Source organism: Jatropha curcas, chromosome 1, assembly GCF_041381405.1.
Source record: "Jatropha curcas cultivar XTBG-Jc1 chromosome 1, XTBG_Jcur_1.0, whole genome shotgun sequence".
Classification (NCBI taxonomy): domain Eukaryota; kingdom Viridiplantae; phylum Streptophyta; class Magnoliopsida; order Malpighiales; family Euphorbiaceae; genus Jatropha; species Jatropha curcas.
In genome coordinates this window covers 26745388-26765496 of record NC_143151.1, presented here as the reverse complement: position 1 = coordinate 26765496, position 20109 = coordinate 26745388, and the positions used below count along the sequence as shown (strand labels likewise).

The window sequence follows — 20109 nt, the reverse complement described above, 5'->3', positions numbered from 1 at the left end:
AGTATATCAGATTTGATCAAATTACTTTTTGAACGCAAGAATTAAATTAATTTAACGAGAATAAATTTTATGAATTTCACTATAATTTCTTAGAACAGTAGAAATGAAACGTTTTTTTTTTATTATCAAATTTAAGGTACTTAATAATAATTTGAATCAATTAAAATAGTATTAAAAACAGAGAGGGGATTGTGATGAGATTGAAAGGGGCAAGCAATGTACAAAACTTTTTACAATGTTTCCCATAATCCCAACAAGCCTTCCCTTGTCTCTTTACAACAAAGCTCCCCAAGTCAATGTCTAAGATTATTACTATCGTTGAAGTTTAGAGTGCTACAAGATTGATTTTAAAATTTAGAATATTATAAAATTTTTTAGTCTAAGTTCATGGTTAAGTTAGGTATTCTGTTTTATTTTGTACAACTTCATTCCAAGTAAACAAAAGAAATAGTAATAATAATTTCAACAAAAAAAAGAACAAGAAATGTGATATTCTATAATCTATTTATAATTTATAAATTTATATTATATATAAATGTGAAAATGAGAAAATAATGATAAGATTTACAGTAATACTCTTCGTGTTATTTAAGATATCCTAAAATAATCTAAAAACTTTTCAATTAAATATATATATATATATATATATATATATATATATATATATATATATATATATATATATAAAATTTTTCTTTGATTTGATTGGATATATTTTATTAAAATTAATTTTTTTTAAAAAGTATGTAGATAGTTAAGATTTTTAAGTTTTAAATATTTCAACTTTATTTTGTTTAAATAAATATATGTGACAATATAAGAGATTTGTAAAATTTTTAGTTTTTAACTCTTCAAATTTATTTTTTAAATATATGATTTTGTTATTTATTATGATTTAAAAAAGATATTATTTTAAGAGAAAAAATATATTCTTTTTATTTTAATATTCTTTTTTCTTTATGTTTTTTATAATTTAAGTGGATGTATTTTTTAAAATAAAACTTTCAAATATATGTATATACTATATATAAACGGGGAAATGAAGTAGCCCATAGGAAATATGCACGACCCGTTTTCAAAGGCCAGACCCACACTAGAATTTGAATGGCTTAAAACCTCCTAGACTCGTATTGAGTCTAAATTAAAATGAACCAATTCACAATTGATGCATATGGCTTCAGGCCCATCAAGAATCAATCTCAGGCAATTAGGCCGGTGGGCCTATCCAACAATTCTAATGCTCAATCCAATCTCATAGATATTTCATGAATACAATATATATTAACACATATATTTTATCATTACAACTCACTTAAAATATAATTACGGAAATCTATAAATTACAATCTTTTATTTCTATAAGCATTTGTAATTAATAAAATTATATGACTACTTATAATTTTTCTTCATCTCTAGTTCAATCTAATTAGATCCATAAGATTCTCTTTTTTTTTTTTTTTTTTAACCTGAAACAATATTAAAATAGAGTTGAACATCTAAATTCAGTGAATACGATTCGATAATCCTCTCACTCATATAATCGTAGAATATGATAGAATTACCAGTTAATTCTAATTTTTTATATGATCACATATGCATTCACACTATAACAAACAAGAGCACATCACAAATAATCAAACCATCGCACTTAAATACACATGGGTAATTTAGAATCACCTCGTTTTATACAGCCGAGCATGTCTGCTACCCGATAGTACTCCTCCTACCCGGCCCCACATCTCCGAGACAAAGCATGACTGCTACCAAGTCCAATGCCCATGATTCTACTTCATCCTAAATCACTCCGCATAGCACAAACAATGCAACAACATTTACAACAAATCAAATGCATAACATATAAAGCATCTTATAAATCATTTTTTACTTATTATTTATATTCGTTTATTTTTTAATATTAAATATTATATTCTTTATCTTATATTATTTAAATTTTTATAATATTAAAATAAAATTTCATATAAAATTAATGCAAATATAACGATTAATTAATAAAACAACAGTATCTATATACACACATATTTCAGCTTAATTTATATCATTATTTATCTAAAAGTCATTACAATTGCAATATGACCTAATAAATATGTCTCAATATATATAGAAAACATAGATATAAGAATAAAATATTACTTATATTTTTAAAATTAAAAATTTTCAATTGTTGGTCATCCTATACAAACATATTTTCATTTTATTTAAAAATAAAATTTAAAAGTGAAAATTTAAAAATTTTGAAGGACTTAAATTTTAGTAAAAAAAAGCATTTAATAAATTTTGCTAAAAAAAAGAATTTAATAAATTTGAATATAAAATGAGAAATGACCAAGATTTTCATACTTGACCCTGCATTTCAACCAGTAAAGATAAAGAATTAAGGATTAATTAGAAGTTCAACCCAATTTAACCATCATTGAACTAGGAATTTTTTTTGATACTTGCACGAGCTCGGAGGCAAAGGGACTGGTCTAGGCTGAGTTTGTGTTGCTAAGAATTGAATCCATGACTTAAGTCATGGTGATCAATCCTGTAAGTGCTCTTTGCTACTGAGCTATCTCTATTCGGGTTGAACTTTAAAATTAATTTAAATTAGTAATAATTATATTATTACATAAATGCATAAGATAATTTTAAAATGTATTACAAGCAAATTAGTATTAGTTAAGTTATGGATTAAGTTATATGCACCATAATATATTTAAAATATTACTTATGTAATCAAGCTTTTTATATGAAAATATATGTTTTTTTATTTCATTTTAGAGCGAGCATATTAGCTATTAATTTTTTTATCTAATTGTTTATATATATATATATATATATATATATATATATATAAGATAAATGGCCTGTTTGAGTAGCGAGTTTCTAAATGTTTTCAAATAGCCAGTAGAAGGTAACGGGAACAAACCAAGCTATGTAAAAGATGGAAGCCCATAACAAGAGCCCATGTAGTATGAAAGCTCATATTGAACCTCAAAAATAGATGTTGAAAGTAAAAAATAGAGGGTCTGAAAATCAACAACAAAAATCATGTTTATAGGAATATTCTTTTAATAGATTATATGTTTCTCTGCGTCCTTCCCTTTTAAATTTCTTGTATTTCATTTATTTCAATTCAATTTTCCTATTTTATTATAAGGATTTCCTTTACATTGAATGGGACGGGGTAACCTTGATTAAATCAATTGAATCGAATCAATTTGGTTCTAGTTTTAACACAAATAGATCGGATTCAGTTTTAATAACCAAAGTTTTTTTTTTCTCGGTTCAGTTTGGTTTTCGTGAAGTACCAAAACCATTTGAAAGTAGTTAAAATCTAACTAAATTGATCCGATTCAATTTGGTTTCAATACATCATTTGATTTGGTTTGATTTTCATTTCAAAAAACTTAAATTTGTTCGATTTGCTCCATCTAGTTCAGTTTGAATCAAACAGACTAAATATTCACTCCTAAATTGAAAACTGATCGTTATATTTAAACACCATTTACTTTAAGAAATATGAATTCATTAATTGTATCGGTCAAACTCGTTACCATGATCAATAGAATATGTTGATATTTTAAAAATTAAAAAGACTTATTTAAATTATTCTGAATAATAAGACTAATATAAATAATATTATTTCTTTTTACTTAAAGATGAAAAGTCCATGTTGACAAGGATATAAATATTCTAATTGGCTACTAGTCCTTTATTTGATTTGAATGACAAAATGACTTCTCTTAATTGACTGTACTTGAATTGCTTTCTCAAATATTATGCATTAATAAAGAACAAGCGATATGATAAAGTAGATAGAGTTGAATTGGACAAGAGGTTAGAATGGTTAGAATTTATAAGATGAAAGTTAAGTAATTTAGAGTTATTTGGACTTAACTGGATGAATGCCAAAGCGTCAGTAGCTAACTGGCTTTTCACCCCATACGGATTCTTAATATTGACAATATATATGTATAAGAATAGTGTAAATGCATGTCTCTCCTTTGTCAATGTCAATGTGTTGCAGTTGGGCAGCGAATAAAGGTGGCAAAGTAAGAAGCTTAAACTGCTGGGTTTTTTTTGTTTTATATGTAGGGTTCGCATGCTCTTACAAAAGAAGATGTGCCTGCTTTCTCATCGCATAAAAGTTAACTTTTGCCAACTTTGTACTGTCTACTATGAGCTTGGAAGTAGATATGCATGGCCTCTTCTGCATTCCTATTCTTATTCTTCTTATTATTATTTATTACTATTGGATTCCAACACAACACTGCATTGTTATCATCTTACATTCTTTACGTCATTCGCTCATCTTTTCCCTACTTTAATTATTAGGGTTTTTGTCTGCTTTTGCTTTTTCATACAACGAACGAGCCATGGAGAAAAATACATAGGAAAAGCAATAATATATGTACGTATATAATAGAGGCCTGTTTTCTTCTTTTTTTGCATGAACTATCATTTTCAAGATCCTCTGCATGTGTTTATATGTTTCCCGTATGAAGGGACTTGTCAAATTTGAAACAAGAAAAGCAAGGAATATGTAACGCATGTCAATTTTGTTTTCATGGAAATCTGGAGAAGGAATGTTATAAAACAATGTGGACAGCCATTAGAGGACAGCCTTTTAGCTTGTCCAATGCAACTCTAAAATTGAAGATCTTCTTTTTTACTAAACAAATTAACCCCAACCAGTCTAACAAAATTGATTCTGGAGTTGAGAAGTTGAAATCGTTTACGTCTATGTGTGACTTCCTTTTAGCATTAGTAACTTCATGTATAAATTGAAGTATTCAAAACTTCATCTCGTGTTTTGCTTACTAATCTTAGGCTCTTAATGAGATAAATTAATACTCGATCACAGACTAATAATTAATAAATTTATATTATGTTAATATGATCTATTCCTTAATAGTCATTTTTATCAATATTGGTCGGGATGAAGTGGTTGAAACTCTTACTTTAACAAAAGTCCCGAGTTTGCGAGTCCTAAATATGAAAATTGTCATGCCGGAATAGTTGCACCTATGCAATACTGGAGCTCTACGTAATCAAAATCCATGAACTTTTTGATATCGGTAGGTATATATATATAAGCAATAGGCGTTTTTGATATAAGAAAGTCTAAAATTAAAATTAAAATATTCCATACATTAATTCTTTTTTCTTTTTGGTTTAATGAAATTCATACAACTTTCTAAGCTTAATACAAGACACAGAAAGACAATAAAAAGAAAGGTAGAATATATATTTGTATTGGAGGGTACATGATACTATTATCACTAGCCAAAGACAAATCTAGGAATTCTTTTAACCTTCTCTGTCTATGGTCCAACCGAAGTGGCATGATGATCATGATCAAGATCAAGATGAAGGGCTAGAAACTTCGTACGTTAGCAATCTTATGGTGTGGGCACAAAATCAAAGGTGGTGAGTGTGGTTGTTATTTGGGTGGTGGAGAGGAGGAGCAGCGGCGGTGGCATTTAGAAGTGGTTGCAATGTTGGTGGTGGACATTGGTAACATTTAGTAAATAAACCAAATGTATCAATTTGGTGTATGAAATTTGTCAAGCTCGCCCATCCACCAAATCCAAACCCAACAATGAAAACCCAGATCACTACAAATACATTTATCATGTATGTCCCTACCCATCTTCCCATGTACTTGGGTGGCTGCTCCACTGCATTCTGCATCACAACCGTTCATCACAAAAAAAAGTCAGAACATCATCCGCGTGGCATATCTCACGGTTGGAATAAAAACTTAGTGGGGCTCACACCCCAAAGCACAGTAGGATCCGTCATATCAAGAAAAGTGAGACAATGTGTAATAAAGTACATTTCCGATATGGGGAATAAGGTACGACCAGATGCTCTGAATTAATGTTGCAGCAAGAATCTTGTGCCTTTTTTCTGTTGTTTTTTTAACTATTTAAATAATTAATTATTACCAATTTAAGACCCACTTATTAGAGACCTTTTCCTATTTATACAAAAAAATAATTTATCAGACTGATTTTAAATCTTAAAACCCACTTTTGAGTTAAGCCGTGGCGAGTCAAGTTGGAACTTGATTTTTTAAATTTGAACGAAGCTCGATATATTTTTATTGAGTCGACCACGAATTTAATAGAACTCACTTGACTCAGGCTGATTTATAATAATTCAATCTCATATAAACTCGAGCTTAACCCATTATTATAAATTTAAACAAGGAAAAAGGTAAGGTACTGGTCTGCTATACTGTGACCACACGCTATGAACCTGCATCCATGTACATTTCTTCTTGTTTACACATTTCTTTATTAAGCTAATTAATGAATTTTAATTCTTCTGCTTCTGTTCAGTCAAACTTTGACATGCATTATGTGTCTGACACAAGCAGGTTGCTCAGATATTCCACGTGGAATTTCTCTTTTTTTTTTAAAATTTAATTTAGTAAATGTAATTAAGTTTTGTTACGATGCGGGAAAGAGTAGAGTGTACCTCTCTAGCGGCCGCTGATCTGAATGTAAAGATGTAAGCCAAGGCAGGAATGATGTAGACAGTGAAGCTAACAAGGAGTGATCCAACGGTGGAATTGATGGGTCCAAAGAATGGGAAGATGATGGCTAAGAACCAGATAGGAACTACCACAGGCAATCTAGCGGCTGCCCTTTTGCATAAGCTCTTGCATTCATGCATCCCTATTGCTTTCTCCCACACAAAGTATAATGGAGTGCATGCAAACCCAAATGTTATAAACTGCACCCATTAAACACTAAATTATTATTATAATCATACCAATTATAGCTAATTATACTCCGTAATTAAGGGAAGTAAGTATATGATGAGGAAGGGTGCATGCCTGGTGGATGAGCATTAAAATAACAGCCATGTTTCTGAAGGGCGATCTTGGGAGGAGAGAAAAGGCATTGGAGTGATTAAGAAGCATGTCTCCAAATGCCCAATATACTGCTGCTGCTGAGGGAAGCGTCAGGGTCAGCACATAAACGGTAGCCAGTAAGTAAATGGCCTTGAACTTCTGAGGCTTCCACATTGCGTGCATGATTTCTCTGTAAAAAATTTTAATTAATTTATGAATAATCGAACCAAAATGGGCCACCGGACGACTCACCAAACCTAATCTAATTTTATTTCCCTGTAATAATTTTTTTTTTTTTTGTTTATTTTACTTTTTAGAATCACTGGACCCCTAATCGGTCTGTTCTCATCATAAAAGCAAAAAAAATAAATGGAAAGATGATTGGCTTTCTACATTGAAAAGGAAGGTAGGGTTCCCAAGGAAACCAAGACTTTTTTTGCCTCCCACGCCTAAGAAAGGTCAATTTAGGAAATTAAAAAAAAAAATCAAAATATCATATGTTTTAAATTAAAGATAATTGAAGAAAATAGTAATAATAATTATTAAATTAAAGTCACGTGGTCAGTACATATTTAACCCTAATGAATGTTTAGTCATTTTCTCCTTTTATTTATTTCTTTATTTAATTTTCTTTTTTGAATACGCATACCAAAAGGTTTAGTCATTTTCAAAAATTACAGTCTTGTCTTTATATGTATGTTTTTTTTATTCTGTTGTACCCATCTATTCTACGACCAAAGTTTAAAACAGACCATTTTTTAACAGTTGAAAGGAAACATAAGGATAGATTTGTAAACAACGTAAAAGACACGAATAAATATATAAATCCAAGCTTTTGGTCTTACACAGTAACGGCATGTCCCCCAAATGTGTAGAGAATGTTTGTGGCCCCAGTGAAGTATAGCACCATCTTTGTTGGACCCGAATGCTTCACCCCTTCTACCTACATTCATCACCAAACACGTTATAATCCTTTACTAATTACACCTTAATCAACATAAATCGATTTAATTTTTTTTTTTCACGCGAGTATTCTTATACCCTTTTGGAGTACGAGACTAACCCTGTTTCAGGATTTTCTTTTAAAAATTTTCAATATATATAAAAATACAAGTTGTGTCTTTGAGATTCTCATTCTTGACAAGAAACAGGACAAGATTGTCGTAACATGGATTCTATTATAGTATATATAGTAGTATACTAACCTGGCCATGGAGGAGAGAAGCAATGGTAAGATACCAAGCTGTGTAAGTGGTCATGAGAAGGCCAAGAAATGACCAGATTCTGTAATTATGAAATGAAGGAATAAAAACTGTGGTGGCACAACAAGCTCCAAATATATATGTCCATGTCCTCTTGTCCAGATTGTCATTTATGTAATATATGTTACTGCAAATACAAACAAATTAGCCGTTAAATAAATTTAAAACAAGATCCCTTTTCTTTTACATGTATATAATTTGAATTGATGATGAACAAGTTAAAACAAGAGTCAAGAACAAGAAAAATTAAAAGGATCACTATGAACAAACCTTGCACAAGCTATGAGTTGAATGACAGATCCAAACAAAAGAAATGTGCAATTAAATGCCAAACCCACATTTCTCCAATATTTTCCAAGTAGCCCATCAAGAACTTCAAACCACTATTTCATAAAATAAAATAAAAATAACCCATGTTAGGATATGAAGTAAAGAGAGAGTGTAGTGTTTTTCTGTTCCTTTGTACTAACAAAGAAAAGAAAAGAAAAGTAAGCTGAAAACCTGGATGACATGGTTTCTAAAATCAACTTTCTCTCTTTCTTTTCTGGTTCTGTATTCTACATAAAGAACGCTAATAAGATAAGCTGTCCAGCTACCCAGTAGCCCATAGAATAGCTGAAATAATATTCCAGATAACATTCCTAGCTGAGAAAATGAGTATGGCAATGTAAGCAATACTTGAGCCACCTGAAAATAACGAAACCAACCCATTTTTAGTAATTAAATTCCGTACAGTACAGTGATTTTTTTTTTATACTAATAATTTAGAACTGTAAAAACCTGATTCGAAGCACAACTAAACCAAGCATCATAAACCGAACCGCCATGCCATAAGAAGTTAGATAATCTTGATTTCATGTTTTTAGGTTTCCCTTCAGTTTCCATCTCTACATAATTCCCTACAATGACCGTCTCCACTACCTTATCAGCTGCAGCTGCCATCTTTGCTCTGTTTCTTATGGAGTTGCAGTATAAAGAAAAGGGTTTTTGAGATTGGAAATTGAAGTGAAGAGAAGGAAATAGGTAGAGAGGTATATATATAAGACAGGAGGGAGGGAGATCTAGAACTAGAAGAGTGAGAAAGGCTGTGGTTGAAAGGGATTTCACATAAGCGGTTTTGGGAAGCGAGTTAAATCCGCTTTTTGGAGCTTAATAATAAAGAAACTAAAGTTGTTGTGGTTCTTTAGGAAATATCATGGTTGTTGAACCCCTTGTTTGTAATTAAAATTCTTGTTGTTTAGTACATTATTATTCTTTTTTTAATTACAAGTGTTATTATTTTAGAGAGCGTGATTGGTTAGTCCGCACGAGCGGGTCGCCCCGCTTCCCGAGCTTATTATTATTCTTGTTATTAATTAATTTTTATTTTTTTTATATATTTGGAAGCTCAATGCAGTAGAATAGCATTATGAGCTATATAATCAGAATAATTTTTTTAATTTCATCAAATTAATAAAAAACTTGGAGAATTCAAGCTTAATCTAGTGGTAAAATCTTAATGCACTTATATACATGAATTGACCCGAGTTAAATGTTAAACTATTTAACTATGAACTTATTTAAAATATATTTTTTACTAATAATAAATTGGATGTTCATGGGTATTTACTACCAAATTTATTTAATATAATAAATAGATAGTAGTAGATATCCAAAAACATATATCAATATTTTATTCATATCTGTTTCGGATAATAATTTTATTATTTATACGGTTGCAAATTCATTTATAATTTTCATATTTTTTTTAATGGATAACGAGACGAATTACTTAAAATAATTGTAATGCTTCATTCCTAACCGTAGTAAATGCCTTAGCGGGTAAGAAATAATTGATTATTAACGCAGTGAACATAGAATTTGAGGTCTTTTATCTCAAGACATCATTTGAGAGTAAGTAGACTAAATGCATTACCATGATAATCGAAATTGAAATTGGATCAAACCAAATCAGTTTTACTTTAGTTCTATTATTTTGAACCAAATCGTGTATTTTGCCATAAAAAATTAGTTATATATAAAACCGAACTGAAATTGAAAACTAAACTGTTATCGCTAGTCAAGCCAAACGATAAATAAGTTTTCAAAAAGTTGATCGAACCAAATTAAAATGTGTCTATTTTGTTCGATTTTCAGGTTAGACCTAAATATTCTTAACCCACAAGTATCACCCTTGTCACTTAGCTAAGAGATCATTTGCCTTATATGCCACTATATTTGGTACTTCATATTTAGAATAATACTTTTTGTATAAAAGACTAAATAATTTAATATATGCCATTGTTTTTTTTTACTATTATTAAAGGTAAAAATGACATTTTTTTATCGAAAACTAATTTAACAGAAATAAACTTCGAGAATTAATCAATATGCGCTAAAAACTACTCTCTCTATCTCAAAATATAAATATTTTTAAGTGATTATTTTGTTTCAAAATATAAAGAATAAATGATAATTTGGTCAAATTACTCTTGATTTTATTATAATCTAGGCGAATTAATTACTTTTTTAATTTTTATAAAAAATCTTAAACGACTTATATTTTGAGACTGGGGGAATATGTGCATTACACAAGAGAAATGAAGATTATTTAAGCCACTAAAACAGTTATTTATTTATTTTTTCAATAAATACGTAAAACAAAGCATACCTTGTATATAGCTAGTGGGTCTCTGCTTTTTATGTAAGGCAAGAGTTAATGATAATTCTGGTTGGAGTTTGGCGTTTAGACATGTATTTCCCTATATTATATTCATTTTGAGCTAAGCATTAACGAAGTTAATGGTCATTTCTCAAACACTTAAACATCAATGGTTGAAAAAATATCTAAATTTACTGATTTATGATTCATAAAATCATAATTAAAAACAATAAAAAATTTGATTATTACTAATTATTTCTTACCTATTATTAATTGTAATTGCTAAACCAAACATATGTTTTTAAAAGCCATTAAAATGTGATATTAATAAACAACTCATTCAAAGTAGATTTTATTAGTTGAAGACATAAACATTGATTTTAAGAATATCAATTTACCTCTTTTTTTATATATATAAAAAAGTAACAAGATGTTAAGTTTTCTACTTTGAAAATATTTCTAGATTAACAAAAATATTTAAAAAATTTAAACTCAATCCCAAGGGGATAGAGAAGAAGAATGGGTAGTTAATTTTCATTTTTTAGATATTTTTATTACTCCATTCGTTCCACCTTAATAGCAACATTTGATCTTTTTACAAAAAATAAAAAATGATTAGAACACAATTTTCTAAAAATATATGATAGAATATCTGAATTGTCCTTCTTAAACTTAAAAACTCTCTATTAATTTTGCTACAGAACACCTAATAAATATGGATAAAATTGAAAAAAAAATTAATACATCCTCAAAATCCAAAATAAACACTTAAAAAGAAATAAGATAAAATATTTATTTATTGCTATTAAAATAGAACGGAGAGAGCATTTATTTATCAATTAATGCGTTGCTCTAATAATTAAAGCATGAGATGAGTAGAAATTAAAAGAAAAAATTGAATTAATTAAATTAAATTAAAAGACAATGATATGTAGAAACACAAGGTACATGGAAGACCAAAAAAGAAAGAAATAATAAGAAAATAGACCACATGATTGCAGCCAAACGGGCGTGGTCGCTTTATAAGAAGAAGAAAGCTGCTTTTATCACATGGCCAAAGCCCTTTCTAAACTCGAGAATCCTATCTCCTCTCCTCTCCTCATTCCAAAATTCCTTACACATGTTACATTTATAATTATAATATCTGCACAATTTCACCTATATAAGACAAAAATATATGGACCATATGGGAACCTAGCCCTTCAAAAAAGGCATCTCCTTTTATTATTTTATTTAATATTTCCCTAAAAAATCTATATGGGCTTTATTATGTGATTTTATGATGATATATTTACAAATAAATTAATTTATATCTCTTTCTCAAATTTATAAGAATCAAAGAATGAAATTTAAGTTGAATGATTCTTTGATTATAGTATTATAATATAATGCATTTTATTGAATTGGTTTCTCGCTGAAAATTAAATTTAAAATGATTTGTGGTTTACGTTTATAATAAATTTTTAATATTAAATGAATTAAATTTTGTAAATTTCTCAATTTTCAAACATAAAATTAGGCAAAATAAAATCAATTTGAAGGAAATTCTTACAAAAAATTTGGTTTCAAAGTAGAAATTCCCCCCCTTACTTTTTGGAGGAAGGCCTTTTAGTTTGAAATTTATGGAGCAATGGGTAAGAAAAAGTGAAAGAGAGGAACAAAAATTGATCAATAGAACAGTATGAACTTTTCCACAGTGCTTTCTGTAACAAGTAAAAGTGATGCTATAAAGCAGAGTAGAAGAATCAAAGGAATCAATAGTTGTGAAGATCAACTACAAAAGAAATATAAAATATTAATTCAAAATTAGGTTTTAAAAGCTCAAAACCTCAAGAATACATTAATCATTTTCCATTCTCTATACCTACCTTGAATTTTCTTGCCTATACCCTAATCTTTTTGAATTTGAAACAAGTGACCTATAAGAGGATTATGTTATTGGTTATCTTTTCTCTCATGATTAAAAAGCATAATGATCTTGTCTTTGTACAAAATAGAAAAGGAAACCCTAATGATATTATTAAAGAAAAGGCATGACACAACCAAATGTTAAAAAAAGAAAAGAAAACTTTGTTTTAGAGCAGTGAAACATATTCATAAGTCTTGTTGGTCACCATACCCACTTCTGGTTAAGTCATGCTTTGGTAGTTTCTAGTGATAGCAGGGACCAGAAACATTCACTGTAACTTGTGTCTCCTTTGACTACAGCCAGAACACCAATATATTTATATATTGCTGTCTTGTTTCATATATATAGCTTAAGCTTTAAGTACTTGTCTTTCATCAAAATATATGTATAGAAAGTATTAATTTTGATGGTTGATTTGAAAAGGGTAATTAATATACCACTTACTGAAACAAAGCAGTAACTGTATTTTAACTGCCAGTGAACTGGTGTTGGAATTGAGGGTTCTAATTATTAATTACTACTTCTTATGTCCTTAACATCAGTACTGTACATTTTGGAGTTATTTCCAAGGCTAATTATATTTACCAGCTTACCTTTTTTTTCACTCTGTTCTAATTGGCAATTCTTTAACCTACAACCTATGTAGTTGGTCAATCTTTGGTTACAAGTTTGCTTAAAGACTCCACAAATAATTACTAAGGCACATGTTAGTCTTGGATTATATATATATACATAGGATCCACCCATAAGTCAAGAATGATCTTTTTATATAAGAAAAATCATCACACACTAATCTGCGAATCATATATATATGTAAGCTAAAAGTTAAGCTAAAGAAAACCTTGTTCTCTCCTCTCAATTTATGGGGCTATAAATGAGTCACATTGATGGTGAACTATACGAAGCTTAATCTTAAGCCGTCTGTAACATAAATGAGCAAATCTGAGCTAAGCACAAGCTTAATTTATGATATAAATAAGCAAACTGAGCTGAGTTCGAACTCAATTTTTAAAATTCAAGAACTTTTTTTTCTCAGACTGCCCACTCTTAGTTATACTACTCTAAATATTTAAATAACCCTTAATTTATAAATAATGAAAACTTGTTTATCAAATAAAAAAAAATCTGCCAAAATATTTTTATTCAATAAGTTACTTTCTAGTTGAAAATTTTTACGACATAGTTAATCCTAACATGAATTACTTAATTGGATATCTCCTCGAAATATATGTTTAATTTTGTATAAAATAACTGAATATAAATGAGAACTGATCAAACAGAAATAAGAAAAAAAAAAAAACAATTAATTCATTTTTTTACATTGCATTCGACAATACACAAGGTTTTCCAAATCAAAAATCATACTCTCAGATGTAAGTCTCACTTTGTTTTTGTGTGCTTGTGCATGGATAAATAATTGATATGCTTTGATCATTTAAAGCATTGAAAATTTGTGGAACCTACCAAATCACACACACCCACAAAAAAAAAAAAAAAAAAAAAATCATGTGAAATAATTATTTTGTTAAGCTTCTAGTGGGCTCTCAAAAACAAATAGATAGAGAGGGTTATGATCTCTTATAATGGGAAACTTACATTGATGAATATGGACAGGGCATGCTTATTGTGACATCTTTGTCTTTGACCTAAATATGTTTATGAGTCACTAACATTAATGGGGAGCACCATTAGAAATTAGACAACAAGCAGATGATTGAATTTTTTTTTTTTTTTTATGGTGGTTTTTTCTCTTTAATTATTTATGGGAATGAAATATTGCTTATAATTATTATAATTAATGAACACCAAGACAAGCTAACTAACCATAAAAAATTAGCATGTAAAAGGATTTAGCACGCCATGCCTGCTAAAAGGTGAATGAATCACAACTGTGATAGATCATGCTAAAGTAACTTATGATGAACAATAATCATCTATAGCTATCATTCCAATCTTTTGCATCATATATGTATATAACTACAAAGGATAATCATATAACTACTTAATATGTATCTTTTTTTTTCTTTTTTAATCAGGTGTAGTAATTTTACAATTTTCAATATTTTTTTTTAATTTTATCCATTGTTATTTTGAAATAATTTTTTTTAATAATTATAGCTTCTGTCGTACTGCTATTCAAATATGTTGATCACGCTCGGATAAATTAGAGTCAAGTTGATTTTCCATTCAAGGGAATCACTAAATCATTTCATGCTTGGGCATTAATGAAAAGAATATATATTTACAAAATGTAGTGAAGCTTGCTTAGGAGATTTTTAACATATATTGATGTTTAGCAAATGATTTAAGGGTCCCCTACTGTATCAAACTTTAGCCTTTCAATAATGGAAGAATTTTTGTTGGATTTTATTTTTTTTTCATCAAAAGAGAAAAAACACATTTGCTTTTTTGGTACTAAAAAAGGGAGCATGGGATTGGAAACCTGCATTGACTTAGGAAGCAATTACAAAATGTGGGGTCATTTTGGTCAATTGTGTGTGCTATATAACTATTGATTCAATTGTGGTCAACCCCAATACTAGAGCATTGGCTGCCTATATTGATTTGAACCCATTTATCAACAAACATAATAATACTAACTTCCCTTTATGGCCTCCACATTGGAAGCAAATTTCAGAATCAAAGAATCCTAAATGCAAAGTCCATTTGTCAATTTCCACTAAAGCTGCATTTGGTCCAAAGCACAAGAAAGCATTCCATTGTGTTTGTGACTTTGTGTCTTATTTGTATTTCTTGCCATTTGATATGACTCTATATTCCTCTCTTTCTTTCTTAGAATTGTCCAATTAATTATAACCTATGCTTTGTGCTTCAAAAGCTTACTTAGAAATTTTGCTTAATACAATTCAAATTTAAGTTGCAAAGCAATATTTTAAGCACCATAATCATTCCTTATGCATCGTATTGCTGACAATTTTGAAGCATTTGGTATGATAATACTACCTTAGTAGATTTTTTAATTCTAGTTTTGACTACAACTTTGAATATTATAATTATTCAAATATAAATTTGTTTTGCATCAAATCTCACCATAATCGAGTAATCGGCAATTGAACCAATAGAAGTGAGCTATATTTTTTTTGTGCAAATCTTATCTATAAGGTCATTGATTTGAAATTTAGAGTCGTCACTGTTGAGAGAATTTCAGTTGAATGGTCGTTTCTATAATTTTTTTATAAAGATTTTATTTTGAAAATTATTCAAATAAATAAAGCAATTGCAAAAGAAACCTCAATCATTATGGAAACTAAAAATGAAAACATTAATCACCTGAAATCACTTTAAAGGATCTAAAGGAATGGGCATATAGAGGATCTAAAGAAATTCAAATGGCTAGGAATGTCGGTTGAAGGGTTTAGTGGCCCATTACAAGCCCAAAAATAGAAACGCCAGCAAAAATCCGAAACATGCAGACATAAATAATCTAGAAGATTGTCTGACGTGGCAATATATAATTTCTTTTCTTTTCTTACTTTCCCATAATCTTAGCCTTTAAACTGCCCACTTAAACCAAATCAGGCGCTTACATAACCGTTACACCATTTGCCGGTCGTCGGAGCTACGATCACTGGTGTTGTTCCCGACATTCCAGGTACTGTTTACGGATCTTTCTCTTTAATGTTTGCGCATCTTAAAGTTAGGTTCTACTCTCACGAAAAGGAAAATCAATGTTATGTTTTGTTTGGTTACTGAGAAAATGCGTGGAAGTGATGGAAATCACAAAGGAAACTGAGTTCGTGTAGTGTATTATCTTTAACTCTTCCATATGCTAGTGATTGAACTAATTGGCTACGAAATGCTTGTTTTTAATCACAGTCATTACTCTGGCGAGTTGCCCCTTATGTCTGATTTTACGGTTTTACAAGTTATAAACACACAAACGAATAAAAAACAATACATAAATTCTGAATTAATTAAAATCAGATTAGAATCTCGTTTTTAGCAGTAGAATGGTTAAGATTATACGAGTTTATGATAAAAATCTTGCAATTTTGAATTTATATATTTTTAATGTTTATGCTTTATGATATTGTTCTTTAATGTATTATAAAATTTATTACTTTTTTTATTTGAAAAAACCATTAAATGTTGTTAAAGTTTTTGAAATTAAAATTTGGTTAATTATACTCTTTAAAAAATATTTACTTAATTAGTAATTAAATAATGCCTTCGTTCCATAATACCGTCACATTTGAGTAAATGATTTGTTCAAAAATACTTGTCACAATTGTGGTTTCAAAAAGTAATAAATTTTTTTTTTCATGTTTACCCTTTGTATATGACTAATAATTATTATTTCAATTTAATGGTTTTCTTAGAATTAGTATTAAATTAAGGGTAATATAGTCAATTTACTCAATAATTTATTGTAACTAAGATAAATTTAATGGCTTTCTTAAGGAGCGTGAAATTCCAAATGTGAGAAGTATTATGGAATATAGGCAGTAGTATAGTAATTGTTATTTATGTTTTGCTATATATATAAATATGTTGTGTAATTCATTGTTAGAATATTACTTTTGCTTTATTATCATTTTTAAACATTCAAAATTAAAGAAGTATTAACTTTAAAATAAAATAATTTGAATTTTACACTTAAGATTGTATTAAAAACACACAAATATAATTTTTAAGGACTACTTACATGATTTGTTATATTCTACAATTTTACAATTTGAATTTGAAAACCCCTTTCTGATTCTTGATTAAAATGCAAGAATGCAAGCTTAACAACCTTGATTGCTGTTAAAATTGGTGTTTACCAAAAGCAAACTACTATATTGGATCAAGTTTTGAGAACTTGTCATATATAATGAAACTGGTCATATTATATGATAATTTGATGATCAATTTAAAGTAGAATTGATGCTTGGATAATTTAAACCAAAAACAAGTTGAATGGGTGCTTCAATGACCTATTTCGTTGGTATTTTCAATTAAACTCAGGCTATTAAGCATTTTGTCTTTTTCGGAAATAAGAAATGCACTTAGGTAAAGTAATTGATGTGAATTTGCTTCTAGTCATAGATTTGAATGGGTGATGTAAGGCTGTGTTTGGGGTCTCCAAACACTCTTAATGTAAATCCTTCTTGTTCTTTTAGGTAAGATTTGAAGGAATCAATTTTTTATGCTAACATTATGATCGGCTCAACCTTTTCATTTTTCTTTTCGCTTTTTCAAACTGACTAATGTTACGTTTATTAGTGTGCTGGTAACTCTTATAGCAATACATATGCTAATGGTTTAGCTCAAGAGGTTAGCTAATTAAAGTTTATGAGGATGTTGAAACATCTCCTTGATAGTTACAGGAGTGAAATAATCACCTGTTTTGAGCTATATGTGAAGCATTGTTTGCTGGACCTACCTTTGTCGGATTATCTGTTGTTTGATCTACTTGCAACTGCATTTGGGGTCCGAAGAAGTTTTGGTCTCAGGTTCAGCACTGACAATAAATTTCACCGCAGTTTCAGGTTACAAAGAGCAATTGAAACAAATACAAGGAAGGAAAGAAGATATTTTTGGATAAGGATTGAATTTGCCATGTAACAAGAGATCCGGCTCTCACCAAACTTGTTCTGCATACAGGGATTGGGTCAAATGAACTGTTTTCATTGACTGAGCAATCATTGATACTGGTATGATGGTAATTCATTTCATGCACTCTTCAGATTTAAAACAACAGATACTGCTATATAGATGAACAGAATGAATCATCTGATGTGGTCTTTAAAATCAAAACAAAAAATCGAAGTAACTAATATTTTGCATTAACGGAATAATCACATACATTTCTGACTGTAGAGGGGAATCATTCTGTTTTGCTCGTTAGTGTGTTCCTCATGTCTCCTCACATATGTTTCAAAGTGGACATGAAAATCTAAATATTGCATAAAAGACAACAACACTTTACTTGATTTTTTGATTTTTTCTACTCTTATATGGTTTTCATTCTGTTTTCCTTTTTGTCGTCAGCAAATTGATACAGGATGTCTGGTGCACAGGATGGAGTCTTAGGAAGACCCAAGGCAGAATGGACGCCAACACGTGATGCTTATCTGGTCGAGCTTTTTATTGAGCAACATAATTGCGGAAGGACTGCCTATAATGAATTTAAAAATGAAGTGATTAGATCCGTCACTCGTGATTTTAACAAGAAGTTTGGCATGAATTTGGAAGAAAGCCAGATTAAAAACCGTTACAATGTGATGAAAAAAGATTATGGTGTTGTTAAAACGCTGCTTGGTCATACTGGATTTGGATGGGATGAAACACGTCAAATGGTTGTGGCTGATGATAAAGTTTGGGATGGCTACATTTCTGTAAGTAACTTATAGATTACATTTTGATGCACTGAAAGAAGCTTACGACATACTGTTTCTATTTGTAGGTACGAAGTGAAGCAAGACCTTTTCGGAGAAAGAGCTTTCCTCTGTATAATCAGATGTCCATCATATTTGAAGGTAAATCCCATGTTCTTTGTTACTAGTGTTTTAAAGCTGTTCTGGTATTTAGTGACTGGCCTGGCACAGGAGAAAGAGTCACAGGGAAATTTCTGGTTCCGGGGGGATTACTTGTTGAAACTGAAGAAGGAAACAGCAATACAGAAACAGTGAGATCCTTTGAGCCTAATAACTTAGCTACACAAGTAGTTGAATGTACTCTTGATTCTGATTCAATTATTCGCATAAATGACACACAACCAAGGAAGCGCAAACCTGGCGTGGCGTCAGCATCAGGTCGGAAGAAACGAGGATGTGATAATGTTGGAGAGACATTAGAGAACGCTTTATATGAGATGTTCTCAGCAGCCACATTGAGAGCAGTGCAAAGGAATGTGTTGAATGAGAAAACTATGTATCAAAAGTGCCTAGAGGAGTTGCAGAAATTACAAGAATTGAATGACACTGAATTTACTAAGGCTGTTAATGTTCTCAAAGATGATAAGAATGCAATTGCATTCATGACGATCAAAGGGCCTCGGCGTCTGATATGGCTGAGGTCTCTATGGCAAGCGTAGTGACTGTATAAATTACCATGTTCTCAAAGATGATAAGAATGCAATTGCATTCATGACGATCAAAAGGGCCTCGGCGTCTGATATGGCTGAGGTCTCTATGGCAAGCGTAGTGACTGTATAAATTACCATGTCTGCTAATCTTAGGAACTTGGCATATACACATACATCAGTATTGTATTGACTGTAATTGTACTATGTCATTGATTTCTTCATGTATTAAATACACCATTGCCTAGGAAAGTTTTGACCACCATTTGCTAGCGATTAATGTCTGTTCTATGTCTGGCAATGTTTGGCTATAAGGAGTGGGGTCATGTCCCTCCTCCTTTTATTTCGGAGGCTTTGTACTTTGATCTTTGCCTACTATAATCTAGAATGCTTTTTATCAAG

The 20109-nt window shown here is 29.9% G+C and overlaps 2 protein-coding genes across 3 annotated transcripts; one reads left to right on the top strand and one right to left on the bottom strand.

The window, feature by feature from the left end:
* Nucleotides 1-5133: 5133 nt before the first annotated feature.
* On the bottom strand, nt 5134-9251 carry LOC105641753 (auxin transporter-like protein 2). Its single transcript, XM_012226348.3, has 8 exons — nt 8911-9251; nt 8632-8817; nt 8401-8513; nt 8074-8257; nt 7714-7811; nt 6851-7058; nt 6490-6747; nt 5134-5691 (listed from the first exon to the last, which is right to left on the bottom strand). The coding sequence occupies exons 1-8, from the start codon at nt 9070-9072 to the stop codon at nt 5425-5427; spliced, it is 1476 nt and encodes a 491-aa protein (XP_012081738.1). The 5' UTR covers nt 9073-9251; the 3' UTR covers nt 5134-5424.
* A 6793-nt stretch (nt 9252-16044) lies between these two features.
* LOC105641755 (hypothetical protein) lies at nt 16045-19959 on the top strand. Of its 2 annotated transcripts, none has more exons than XM_020682362.3 (5): nt 16045-16293; nt 18167-18337; nt 18704-19021; nt 19090-19162; nt 19232-19959. In XM_020682362.3, exons 3-5 carry the CDS (start codon nt 18866-18868, stop codon nt 19717-19719), a joined length of 717 nt encoding a protein of 238 aa, XP_020538021.2. In that variant the 5' UTR covers nt 16045-16293; nt 18167-18337; nt 18704-18865; the 3' UTR covers nt 19720-19959. The 2 variants fall into 2 exon arrangements, with proteins under 2 accessions (XP_020538021.2, XP_012081739.2); XM_012226349.4 differs by having other exon boundaries at nt 18675-19021.
* The last annotated feature ends 150 nt before the right edge of the window (nt 19960-20109 follow it).

Bases quoted from the DNA above. Each gene is read 5' to 3' on its own strand.
- LOC105641753 (XM_012226348.3), bottom strand. From the start codon at position 9,072: ATGGCAGCTGCAGCTGATAAGGTAGTGGAGACGGTCATTGTAGGGAAT. The intron at 8,818-8,910 runs GTTTTTACAGTT...CGTTATTTTCAG, and splicing joins TTAGTTGTGCTTCGAATCAG to GTGGCTCAAGTATTGCTTAC. The intron at 5,692-6,489 runs GTACACTCTACT...GTTGTGATGCAG, and splicing joins GATCAGCGGCCGCTAGAGAG to AATGCAGTGGAGCAGCCACC.
- LOC105641755 (XM_012226349.4), top strand. From the start codon at position 18,689: ATGTCTGGTGCACAGGATGGAGTCTTAGGAAGACCCAAGGCAGAATGG. The intron at 19,022-19,089 runs GTAAGTAACTTA...TTCTATTTGTAG, and splicing joins TTTGGGATGGCTACATTTCT to GTACGAAGTGAAGCAAGACC. The intron at 19,163-19,231 runs GTAAATCCCATG...GGCCTGGCACAG, and splicing joins GATGTCCATCATATTTGAAG to GAGAAAGAGTCACAGGGAAA.